Source organism: Grammomys surdaster, unplaced genomic scaffold, assembly GCF_004785775.1.
Source record: "Grammomys surdaster isolate TR1022 unplaced genomic scaffold, NIH_TR_1.0 181, whole genome shotgun sequence".
Classification (NCBI taxonomy): domain Eukaryota; kingdom Metazoa; phylum Chordata; class Mammalia; order Rodentia; family Muridae; genus Grammomys; species Grammomys surdaster.
Window position 1 is genome coordinate 4,274,655 of NW_021604626.1, and position 13,434 is coordinate 4,288,088.

Genomic DNA, 13,434 nt, shown 5'->3' on the forward strand with positions numbered 1-13,434 from the left:
TATGTATGTATCTATGTGTGTATATGTATGTATCTATGTGTGTATATGTATGTATCTATCATTTATCAATCTACACCTATCATCTATTGCTCTAATTATCCTGGAAATCTTAGAAAACCCAACATAAAATGTTTTTCTTTCCTAGGTAAGCTTGAACACTTTTATGTTTTCACCCAAGGGGTGCATCTTCTGTTTTCTCTGACCTGTCTGAGTGGTCATTGTAACACTTCTTACATGTAGGGCTGTCATTAAGTGTAATAAGGCTACTTAAACACACACACTGCAATAGTCCATAACACAGTGGTATATATAGTGTAAGATTCACCACTCTGCAAAGAATGATGTGACAGTTAACATTTATTTCTAGAATTTTTCACATGATACTATATTCCCAGACCTCAGTTGACCATATTCAACAGAAACTATGGATGGTGAAATTTCAGATAAAGGGGTTGCCATCATTCAAATCTCCTCATGTGTTGTGGTGCTGTGACGGTGTGGCAGGCGTGTTTTGTGCTCATGGAATCCAGGGAGGGCCTGGTGGACAGATGAGAGAACTGAGGGCCCCAGTTGGCTTGTTGAACCATTTAATTCTAAGTGGGTCACACTTAATGATTGGATGGAGCGGCTAAGTTATGTCTTTGATGGGTAGCACCAGGCACCAGTTCTGATCTCAATGTCCGTCTTATTACTTCAGGTTTTCTCTCCCTCATTTCTTCCCATTTCCACTGGCAGAGGGAAGCCAACCTTGCCCTTCCCTTGCTGTCCTGGTCAGAGTCCTTCCCAGTCATTCCCCTTGAGATCTGAGCAGGGCAGTGCAAACTAGCAGGACAAAAATGTTGCAGGGGTGTGGAGAGGCCGTAGCTTCTCAATTCCCAGTCACCTGGATCACTGTCCAAGGGACAGGTGGGTATAGCCAGGAAAGCTGGTCTTTCCATATTATCAGAGCCTAGTAAAGGGCCAACTTCCTATTCTACCTCTGTTTCTCTGTTGGACTCTGGGCTTTAGCCACTGATCAATGACCAACAGAGAATGGAAGAGGGACCTGGTTAGGCAGTGTTTTAGGGATTTCTAGCCTCAAAAAACACATGCACACTCTTACACATGCATGCACACACATGTGTGCATATGCACATACACACATATCCTAACACACATACATAATACATACATACATACATACATACATACATACATACATACATGTGCACACAGGTGCACACACACATACATGCACAACATGTGTACAAACATATACACATGTGCACACAGGTGCACACACATGCATGCACACACATGTGTGCATATGCACATACATATCCTAACACACATACATGTGAATACATGCATGAACCCACATGTGCATGCACATGCACACATGCACATATACACATACCCTAACAGACACATACACACATATGCACACAGCCACACACACACATGCGTGCACACACACATGCACACACCCATCTGCACACACACATACACACATGTGCACACAGCCATACACACACTAAATGCATACACACACACATATACACATGTGCACACAGCCACACACATACACATGCATGCACACACACATACACACACATATACACATGCACATACCCAAACACACACATACACACATGTACACCCACACATACACACAGAGTTGGTTATAACTAGAGTCATATTCCTTCCTGTTACCCCAGTGACAATAACACATTCGTTAGCAATGTGATCACATGACAGGGAAAGAGCCATCCTGAGTGTTGTTTATCCAGGATCGAGTTTGACATAGGTGTTCTAAGTAGGGACTGAAGGGGAGAAGTAGGACACAGAAGCAGCACAGAGAGTTCTGGGACAGGCCAGTCCCTCACAGGTCAGCCTGGATACACACACCTGGGAACTGACCACAGAGCAGAAATGGAGCAGAACCACTGACCTGTCACTCCACGGCCCGTTCCACTCCACCTGGCCCCAAGGGTTACGGACTCTGATGAGCTTGATTCTCTGGCCATGGAAGTTTACCTCAAAGAAAAAAGCATCAAATGAACATGGTGTGAGGCGCATGACGCCTTTATCCATCCATGAGACTTGAGGTCCATCTCTGTGCAGAGCTGTTGTTATCCAAGCTCTTGAGGAAAACACAATGAAGATGTGCCCCACACACTCATGTCCTCCTTCCTTGCTTTTCTGAGACAAAGCTTCCTTGCTTTTTCTAGACTCTGTATACTAAATAAACCTTCATCAGCAATGGTTAAGAGAAGATTCTTGCTGTTGGTGTGGATAAGCCTGAGCTGGTAGGAGACAAGTCAAACCATTCCTGAGGACTGGGTAGGGAAGGGAGACTCTGAGAAAGGTTTTAGAGGTTACAACATATTAACTAGCCAGAGTCAGCCATTCCTGAGGACTGGGTAGGGAAGAGAGACCCTGAGAAATGTTTTAGAGGTTACAAAATATCAGCTAGCCAAAATCAGCGGTTCCTGAGGACTGAGTAGGGAAGGGAGACCCTGAGAAAGGTTTTAGAGGTTATAAGGTATCAACTAGCCAGAGATCTTAGCTCTCAGTTCAGTCTACTGTCACATGCTGAATGAGAGTTGAACTGTGACATGAGAGAATAAGTCAATGGGCTGGAGGCTTGGCTTAGTCAGTAGGCTATTTGCTTAGCCTGCAAGAAGCCCTGAGTTTGATCCCCAGAATCACATAAACCAGGTGTGGTGGCACATGCCTGTTGTTTCATGTTTTTGTCACTTGGGTGGTAGAAGCAGGGGATCAAAAGTTCAAGGGTAGCCTTGACTATATAACAAGTTTGAGGCCAGCCTAGGGTCTATCTCAAACAAAACAAAACAAATCAAGTCTCAGAGGTTAGAAGCTCACGGCTCTGTAATCACACACGTCAACTCTTGTATGAAATCTCACATGCAGACATGAGCGAGCACCTTATCCATGGACAGAATGCAGAAGCAAGTGGACCAGGGTGAGGAGAAGTCGCTGGGTTGGGAACAGCTGGAGGATCTGGTCGCAGATCCACCTGTGTCCTCAAGTGAGCATGTGTGATGGGAACAGACACGGGAACAATCTCAACACATATATACGTGCGTATCTATATAATGAATATGTACATATGTGTCCGTATACACAATTCATGTGCTTATACTTATATAAAATGTGTATGCATATGCATATATACATAAAACCATAAATATGTATAAAGATGCATGTTTTGTATACACATGTGCATATATAATGAATATACATATCTGTATGCATATATAACAAATATACATGTATGTATACATAATAAGCATACATGTATATGTATGTATATATTTATTCATTTGTTCTTGTAATGGTTGTATTTCTCTGCAAAACCCTGGCTGTGTATGACTGCTATAGAATTATTAAGAAACAATTAATTTATAAACACAAAATCTGCAATCCCCCTAAGGTGAGCATGGGTCACCCACCTCCCCCCTGGCTCCTGTCTACTGTGTTAGGTGAGATGCCCTCTGCTGTACAATGTATCTAAAGACTGGTTTGTCCTGTTCCCCCACCTCCATCCCCTGCAGTAGCTCCTGCCCCTACCTGGTCAAGCCCAGTCACAGTGTAGGCATGGCCTTTAATGAGACCGAAAGGTGTGCGGGCTTCAGATTCTGAGGCATTCAGGGTCTAGAACAGAGGAAGACCAGAGTCAGATCCATCATCTATGCCACCCTCCCCCTGTGTCAGGCCCAGCCTTAGCCCCATGCCTACCTTAGCACACCCCAGCCCTCAGTTCCTCAAGGGCAGCCATGCATGTAGGCCTTAGAAATTGGGAGTGCAGGACTCCCTAATAGGTCCATCAATGATACACAGCAAAGCTAATCTCTTTTTAGGGGAGAGGGACCCCCCACAATTGCAAAGAGTCTACCTTTCTGACCCCAAACAGAAACCAGCCACCTCAGTGATAGTTTAGTGAACAACACCCACAGTCACACAGGGGAGAGGCCTACCCTGGTGACATGTGACTTGGTCGTGAACAAGAACCTGCAGGGGAAGTGAACAATTCATTCACACGCAAACAACAGATCTTTGTAGTTAATCCAAGAAGAAAGGGGAAACTTGAATAGATTTCAAACACACAGGATATGAAATTTTATCTCTATATGTATTCTGTGCACAGAAGGATTAGAAAAACCCTGTTAGCTTTCTTTCTGGTGGATTTTTTCATAACGTAGAGATAAAAGGAACACACTTCAGAAGAGTTCATGGTGGATTCCCTTCAGTGAGGTGAATCCTGCCTGACAGCACTGGGGTTGAGGGCAGCCAGGGCTCTGGTTGGTGGGGTACTGGGGAAGCATCCCAGGGCATGATGGGAGAGACAGATAGCTCTACCTCTAGACGCCTTGGGGTGTTCCACCTGGCAGCAGGTATATTTGCCCATTGCAATCCAACAAGCATCACTAAGAGCTTGTATTTGCTTGTTTGTTTGAGACAGTCTCACGTATCCCAGCCTGTCCTGTCATGTAATGGAAGATGGCTGTGAGCTGAGGGCTCTCTTGCCACTATCTCCTGAGTGCTGGGATATTTCACTAGTCTGGTTTATGTAATGCTGGGGCTAGACCCTAGGGCTGCCTGTGTGCTAGGTAAGCGTTCTACCAACTTGTGTTTCAATTAACGATGACCACCTTCCAGTTACTCATGTTCCTTCTGGGTTGCTATTTCTGTCTGCTGGTGTTTACACGGGCAGCCAGCCACTTACATCTATGGAGCAGCCCAGCAAGGAACCACGCTTCAAGGCCTTCTCCAGAATCTCATAGAAATCCTCTGGTGCCTCTCGGATTTGGAAGTTCTCAGCCACACCCCCAGTGAAATCTTCCATGGCTTCAATGGCGCTGCCCCCTTTCAGTGCCTCATAACTCCCGTTAAGCCTACATAGATGGAAGAGCAGATTGGTTGAGGGGGTGGAGGAACAGGATGAGGTGTGGGGTATGCTCAGTTCACAGAGCACCAGGCAGACTCAGCGAGGAAAGGCAGTGGGGCAAGCCCTGTTACTAGCAAGATGAGCAACTGAGGCTGACACCTCGAGGGGATCATAGTCTGGGCCAGTCCTGCCATCTTCCTTACAAACATGGTGTTTTGTTTTGTGTTTAAATGCTTAGTTGTTAATTCGTTCTCCTGATTCAGTCTCTGAAATGCTGAGATTACTTTTTTACTGTTGTTATGGTGATATTCTTGTCTCAGAGCTGGGGTTATAGGTATTGATCACAACGTTCAGTTTCATCTTGATTTGTGTGTGTGTGTGTGTGTGTGTGTATGATTGGGTGTGAGCCAGACTCTCACTCCATAGACCAGGCTGGTCTCAGAGTCATAGCAAGCCTTCTGTCTCAGAATCTCCAGTTCTAGGATTGTAGGAGTAAGTTACTAAGCCCAAGGAAAAAAATGAAGACACAATATTGCTATATAACCCGAGCTAGCCTGAAACTCTCTATGCAGACCAGGCTGAGCTCAAACTTATGGTGATCCTCCTGCCTCAGCTTCCCCAGAGCTGCAGTTGCCCAGCTTCATCTCAATATGTGTGTGTGTGTGTGTGTGTGTGTGTATATGTGAGTAGTTGTGCTGTATATGCACATTTGTGTATGGATGCATCTGTTTGCACACACAGAGGCCAGAGGAGGACATTGTGCGGCCTGTTCTATCATGCTCCTCCTTATTCTGAGACAGGGTCTTTCACTAAACCTGGAGTAAGGCTGATAGACAGCAAACCCCAGAGAGCCTCCTGTCTCTGCTCTCCACAGCACTGGGGTCACAGGCACTCATGACCAAGCCTAGCCTTTTGCATTTGTATGCATAACCTATGCACACACACATGCACTTCTCCTCACCGCCTCTGGTTGGATCATCACAAGTCTACCCTGTGTTCCTGTGCCCTCCATCAGCATCTGTAGAGTTTCTTCTACCCTGCTGGGTAACATTACCCTCCAACAGCTAGCAGCTGGCTTCCCTACCTGCCCTCCATCTCGCCAACTGCTCAGTCACTGTGCGGAGCACTGCATCAGGATGCCCTGTCTGAACCCTACGGGATGTGCCCTTATCTATCAGAGTACATGCCTCAATCTCTCAGATGTGTGTTCCTAGGGCAACCAAGGCATCCACTGTCTTCCCAACTCAATCAAGCTTCATCTTATACATTTGTGATGCGATTGGACCTCGGTATCTCAGCTGGAAGTGGAGGTCTGAGGGCAATGGGACCGTTTGCTGGGGATTAGAGATGAATGTGCTAACCCTACTTATGTGAAGTTCTTGGGCTGGTTCAACCACAGAAACAGGAAGTGGATGGTGTGCCAAGAGTGGGCTGGAAGGAGAGGGATGGGGCGCCAGAGTCTATCAGGGACTGGGTTTTAGTTTTGCAAGGTGACCGCTTCTGAGGGTGGGTGCTGTGTTTGTTCACATGGCAGATAAGCGTATTAATGTCATTAAACTATCCTCTCAAAATGTTACAATGGTGAATTTTATGTCATGCATGTTTCATAACGATTTTTAAAAGGAAGGAAACAAACACTTGGGGACAGCTGCTGTCTTTCTACTCATGTCTTTCTACACACCTAAGCTGTGGCAAATCCTGGTATGAGACCTGAAGAACCATTGTCCCATGTGGGCACAGCCAGGGGTCCTCCTTCCTCCTAGCATCTCTCCTGCCGGCATTGCCACGGTCAGATCAGTGTCTAGGGGAGTCAGGAAACGTGGCCGCCATGTTTGAAGTTGGAAATGTCTAGGTCATCTCATGAGAACAGCCTAGTGGTCCAAGTTCCTGACAGGTAGCAACCATTCTTCCCTACCGACTGCATCCCTGTCTCACCACCAAACATCCCCGTGAGGGGAAGAGTCCAGGCTTCAGGAACAGGAGGAGGGAGCCCCACTCACTTGGCATAGGCTTTCTCCAGCAGCGCGCTCCAAAACTCATTGTGGTCAGCGGAGTGGAGGAAGACCAGGCGGTCCCTGAAGGTGGGCAGGCGGTCATCAATCACCACGTCCAGCCACTCACTATGCTGCCAGAACTAGTGTCCAGGGCAAGACACGGTGACAAGGGTGAGTCACATTGAGGTGTGGGCCCAGCGGCAAATGCTAACTCCATGGTTCTTCCCCCTGAGCAAACTGCCCTTGTGCTCCAAGGAAAATATCATCTGGTACCACCTCAGGGCTGCATGGATGTCATGACAAGGCCAGCTGGGTGTCACAGCAGGGCCACCTGGGATTTGTCCACTCAGCCATACACTGGGCCTTCACCCACTATGGAAATCAATTCCAGGACTCTGTCACCATGGAGGTGGGTGAGGGAAAAGTCATAGTAGATACCCCTGTGCTCTGAGCTAATGCATTTTCTCCACAGGACACCAGGTTAGGTGGGCAGATATGGGAGGGTGGATACGGGCTTAGCTCTGTTCACACTCAGCCCAGTCTCCATTCACATTTCTACCCAGCTTTGACCTTTCACCAGCTCACATAGGTGGAGCCCCAACACACATGTGTTTGGATTTGGTTTTCCTGTGTGCTATGCTCGTAGAAGTAAGAGGTGTTCGGGTAATACACCTGAGAGTCTGTTTAGGTGTTTGAATGTGTGAACATATGTGGGGGAGGCATGCATGTCGTTATGAACCTGAGTGTGCATGTTCCTGTGTACGCACATGTACGCACATGCACACGTGAGTGTGTACATCTTAATGTGCATCATGAGTGCCCTAGTTAGCATCAGCTGTCAACCTGGCAAAGCCTGGAGTCATCTAAGGGCATCTCCATAGAGGAATTGCTCAGGGGTTGGCCCGTGGCCATGTCTGAGAGATTGTCTTGACTGTGACTGATGGGGGAGAGCTCTGTTCGCTGTGGATGGTGCCAGCTTCAGCAGCGTCCTGGACTACGTAAGAAAGCTAGTGTGAACTAGTGAGCAAATGGGAAGCAGCTTTCCTCAGTGGTTTCTGCTTGAGTTCCTGCCCCGACCTCCCCTCAGTGATGAATTAGGAATTATTCATAAGGAATATGAGCTCCTTATGAATTAAGTCAGCCAAATAAAACTTTCCCTTCCCTAAGTTACTTTCCATCCAAGTGTTTTATCACAGAGACAGAAAGAAGGAAACTACAACAGTGGGTGAGTTCATCTGTGAATATGTGGGTGTGGGACAGAATATGTATGTGAATATGTGGGTGAGTACATATATAGACATGTACATCATACACATATACCCTACACATACATATACATACACATATACATATACTATGCATATACTACACATACTATACTCATGCATACACCTACATATGCATATACCATACATATACTACACAGATACACATACTCTACACATACACCTACAAACCCATATGCTACATATATACAAACTATACACATACATACACACATATACACATACTATACATACACACACATATATACTATACACACTATACACACTATACATACAGATACTATACACATGTACAATACATATATTACACATACACATGCTATAACATACATACACATATACATACACATACATATACACATACTATACATACATATACCACACACATACTACACATACACATAATATACACATACATATGCTATACATATAACATACATATATACATACTATACACATACATATGCTACAGATATAACATACATGTACATATATTACACATACATATACATGGACACATATACACACATAAATATACTATACATATACTATACATAACCATACATATACTATACATAACCATACATATACTATACATGCACATACACACATACACATACTATACACACATATATATATGTGTAACATACATACACATATTATACACACACATACATGTACACACACATACACACATACGCATACTATACTCACAATACACATATTCTACAAACACATACTACCCATATACATATACAAATATTATACATATACATACACATATACTATACATATACTATATATACACATATACATATGCATATATGTGTGTGTACATATATGTGACCTAGCATGTTTATGTGGGTGCACTGTGTGTAAGTCCATAGGTGTGATAATGTAAGAATGTGCATAGAAGCATGTGTACATTCGCACAGGCGTGAGAATACATGTGTTTATGTGTACAGTTATGTGAGCACATGTGTGTGAGTATATACATATATGAACATGTGTTTGACATTGTGCTCATCTGTGTATTAAGTGTGTGTTTACGTAGGTAGAGAGAGATAGACAAAGGAAACAGGAGCACAGCAGGGACAAGTGTCACTGTGCAGCTCAGTCATACAAGCGCATGGCTGCTTTTCTATGGCTGTGTTTCTCAGTTTTATGTTTGATTACTGTACACAGTATCTCCTGGGACACCTCCCATTGCAAGCAAACCAAAGGACTCAGGTTTCCCTTACCTGGAAATGAAATATCCCAGCATAGCCAGAACCAAATCCTTGGTCCTGGGGAACCACCCTGGCCAGTGCTTTCTGATTGAGGGTTAGCGAGGCAATGGCCGCCAGGAGCCAGCAGTCTCCTGCAGAGTGAAGGTCACATAAGTATCACACTTTCTTGGCCACTGATTCCCAGAAGTCAAGAAAAAGCAATACCAGAGGGGTGTGGAGACCCCTCTGTGATAAGGGATGGTGAATACCTCTGTCTGTCTTTATAGTCTATATACATTGTCTTCTCTTATCTATTTATCATCTATCTCTTGACTATTATCTGTCTTCAATATATCATCTGCATGTCTTCTTTCTTTCTCCTCTCTCTCTCTCTCTCTTTCTTTCTCTCTTTCTTTCTCTCTTTCTTTCTCAACCTAGTTAACTGTCATCAGTTTGGGAAGCTGGCTTTGGGATTCTATGTGAAGACAGCTCAGGTTCTCACTGAGATTCCAGATGATCTATTCTAACCATAGTGACCACAGGGTTAGCCTAGGCTCTGGGTAGCTCAGTCTACACATGCTTTCTTCTTTAGTGCATTCTATAGTGTATTTGCTTTTTGCAGATTCAGTAAGAATAAGCTTTGCTCGGGTTTTTTGTTTGTTTGTTTTGTTTTTTAGATTTATTCGTTTTATTTATGTGAGTACACTGTTGCTTTCTTCAGACACACCAGAAGAGGGCATCGGATTCCACTACAGATGGTTGTGAGCCACCATGTGGTTGCTGGGAATTGAACTCAGGACCTTTTTGTTTTGTTTTGTTTTGTTTTGTTTTGGTTTGGTTTGGTTTTGGTTTTTCGAGACAAGGTTTCTCTGTGTAGCCCTGGCTGTCGTGGAACTCACTCTGTAGACCAGGCTGGCTTCGAACTCAGAAATCTGCCTGCCTCTGCCTCCCAAGTGCTGGGATTAAAGGCGTGCGCCACCACCGCCCAGCTGAACTCAGGACCTCTGGCAGAGCAGTCAGTGTTCTTAATTGCTAAGCCATCTTTCCAGCTCCCACATTTGGCCTAGTTTTACCCTAATTCCTGATGCTGCTGCGAGGTCCACCAGGGTCCTTTGCAGGAGGAATACTGTGAGTATGAAAGCTACTGGGATGTTCTGGCCAGAAGCACAGACTCTGCAGCCAACATGGTTTTGCAATCTGACTGTCCATCTGTCACTTGTGTGTGACCTTGGACATACTGCTTGGTTCCCTTGCCTCAGTTCCTCATACGTGACACTGAGAAGGCATCTGGGAAAAGGAGCAGAAGTCTGTGATCTTAGAGAGAGGACATGGCAGGGAATGGTCGTCACTGAGCTACAAAACCGTGAGCCATCATTGGGGAGCCAAAGCGTTGGGAGCCTCTGAATCAGTTGCTGTTTTTAGGGAAGGCTGAGCCCTCTGGAAACTTCTAGTCACGGAGCCCAAACACAATGTTACCATAAAAGGAGGAATACCCAAGGTAGGGAAGCCATTGGACTCCATGCAGGGAAGGCACTAGGGAAGGAGTGGGTCAGGTGGTGGCCTTGTTCTACCCAGCCCTGTGTCCTGATCCTCAGGAGCCTTCATGGCTCTGGCTCTGGTGGCACTCAGGTGTGATCCCTGGACGTCCCCTTTCCTCTCTACTTACCCAGTTCCCCTTGGCAGATGTCGGTCCTGGTGGCCCCTCCAAGAATGAATTCTGGGTTTTCCACAATTTCCTGGAGGATCAAGAGCATCTTAGGGAAGGCCCAAAGCACCCATAGCCCTGCCCCAAGAGAGACAGGCAGCCCCACTCCCCAGGGAGACAGAGTCTCATGCATTTGATTTTCCACTGCCGAAGGCCAGGAGGAGCCAAAAGCTGCCAGGAGTTTATGCTCTGCCCTTCCTGGGCTTGGCTTAGTCCATCCATAGCTCAGCCCAGGGAAGAGCCTGATCCCACCACTTTCCTCCGTAGAAACTCACGCCATATCTAATGAGGAAGTGAGATGTCAGTCAAGTACCAAGCCTCCTGCCTCAGTCCTGGACTAGGCACAGGAAAATTTCAATCAGTCCTTTACCGTGGTGGCACATGCCTTTAATCCCAGCACTTGGGAGGCAGACGCAGGTGGATTTCTGAGTTCGAGGCCAGCCTGGTCTACATAGTGAGTTCCAGGACAGCCAGGGCTATACAGAGAAACTCTGTCTCGAAAGAGAAGAAGAAGAAGGAGAAGGAGAAGAAGGAGAAGAAGGAGAAGAAGGAGAAGAGGGAGAAGAAGAAGGAGACGGAGGAGGAGGAGGAGGACGAGGAGGAGGAGGAGGAGGAGGAGGAGGAGGAGAACTGTCAGCTTTGGGCCTTCAAACCGGTCACCATGTAATGAGCATGTGACCCGGCACCCCAGGCAGGATCTCCACACCCTGCCCAGTGCCCAGCTGCCTTCTTTTTCCCAGTGGATTTTCTATATCCTTATCATATCTAGAGGGGTGTTTGCATATCACGAAGAATTTTATCCCCATGTACTATGTACACTCTATTACATATTACCCCATTCTTAGGTATTTTATGTAACCAAGTATATTTTGTGTATATAACTATAAACTTGTAGAAACTTAACATGGAAAGCTCTATGTACAATATTAAAAAGTAAAAGCAGTTATATAAAACAAATGGGTTTTTGGAGACAGGGTCTCACTACGTAGCTCTAGCTGTCCTGGAACCTGCTATGTGAATCAGGCTGGCCTTGAACTCATAGCGATCTTCCTATCTCTGCCGTCCCAGTGCCAGAATTAAAGGCATACACTACCACCACTCTAAAATGTGATACATAGTGGGTTGGCCTAATGCTGATTGTATTCTAATGCTAATGTTGGTCCCTAAGGCTGGTTGCCCCGGAGACAAGGAGAGAGTCCGCAATGATGCTAAGTGACCCTGTCCCCAAGCTATTCTGATTGGTAAATAAAGATGCCAATAGTTGGGCAGAAGAGACATAGATGGGGTTTAGGGTTCAAGACTTGGGGTTGGAGAAGAATCACGAGAAGGAAGAGCGCAGAAGGAGGAAGAAGCCGCCATGCTTTAGGAGTCAAGAGAACGTGGCCGTGTGGGCTGGCCAATGGAGCTAAGAGCAGCCCAGATGAAACATTGTAAGTAATAACTCGGGGTTATCAATAAGAAAGTAGATTCTAATAGCATAGAGGGTAGGGTAGCCATCAGCCCAGCTCTTGAGTTATTCAAGATTTATTGTAAATATAAAGCTTTTTTTTGTGTGTCTTTCATCCTGGAACTCAAGTAGCAAAAGTGGGGTAGAAACCTCTTTTAACGATATGTGTATATGAGAAAGGATTTTAAATTCCTTAAGAATGAGGTCACATGACGTGGAGCAGGAGAGCGCAGTCACCTGTTACCCGAACCAGTGTAGCAGGGTTCCGAGGACCCCTGACTTGGCAGAGGTAATAAATAGTTTCCAGTGTGAGCCTTCTCTGATCAGCCATGTCTGCCTGTCCACCTGTGCTGAGGCTGGAATCCAGGTTTCATACACACTAAGCAAGAGACCCACCACTGATCTACATCCCTGATGTTTTAAAAAAAATTTTTTTATAAAAGATTTGTTTATTGTATGTATGTACTCAGTACACTGTTACTTTCTTCAGACACATCAGAAGAGGGTCAACACAGATGGTTGTGAACCACCATGTGTTTGCTGGGAATTGAACTCATGACCTGTGGAAGAGCAGTCAGTGCCCTTAACTGCTGAGCCATCTCTCCAGCCCCTGATTTTATTTTACTTCTCATTTTGAGATAGGTCTCACTAAGTTGTCCAAGCCGGCCTTGCACTTCGGAGTAACCCAGGCCAGCCTTGAACTTGGGATCCTTCTGTCTGAGCCTGTGGTAGCTGAGGTTATCTCACCGGCACCACCTACCCCATAGGCTGTTGTCCTTGGGGTGGGGTCACTTACCCCATAGGCTGTTGTCCTTGGGGTGGGGTCACCTACCCCATAGGTTGCTGTCCTCAGGTGGGGGTCACCTACCCCATAGGTTGCTGTCCTCAGGTGAGGTCACCTAC

General features: G+C 45.7%; 1 protein-coding gene across 4 annotated transcripts in view; it reads right to left on the reverse strand.

Moving 5' to 3' along the window:
* The window catches only part of Capn9 (calpain 9), a 39,709-nt gene that overhangs the window by 19,924 nt on the left and 6,351 nt on the right, over nucleotides 1-13,434 (reverse strand). For 3 of the 4 annotated variants that reach the window (XM_028767745.1, XM_028767744.1, XM_028767743.1), the window contains exons 2-7: nucleotides 11,046-11,115; nucleotides 9,413-9,531; nucleotides 6,892-7,025; nucleotides 4,730-4,898; nucleotides 3,574-3,657; nucleotides 1,931-2,016 (exon numbers count right to left, since the gene is read on the reverse strand). In XM_028767745.1, coding sequence (XP_028623578.1) covers nucleotides 1,931-2,016; nucleotides 3,574-3,657; nucleotides 4,730-4,898; nucleotides 6,892-7,025; nucleotides 9,413-9,531; nucleotides 11,046-11,115 — 662 coding nt within the window. The remainder of the gene's footprint in view (nucleotides 1-1,930; nucleotides 2,017-3,573; nucleotides 3,658-4,729; nucleotides 4,899-6,891; nucleotides 7,026-9,412; nucleotides 9,532-11,045; nucleotides 11,116-13,434) is intronic. The other variant, XM_028767746.1, reaches the window with a different exon arrangement.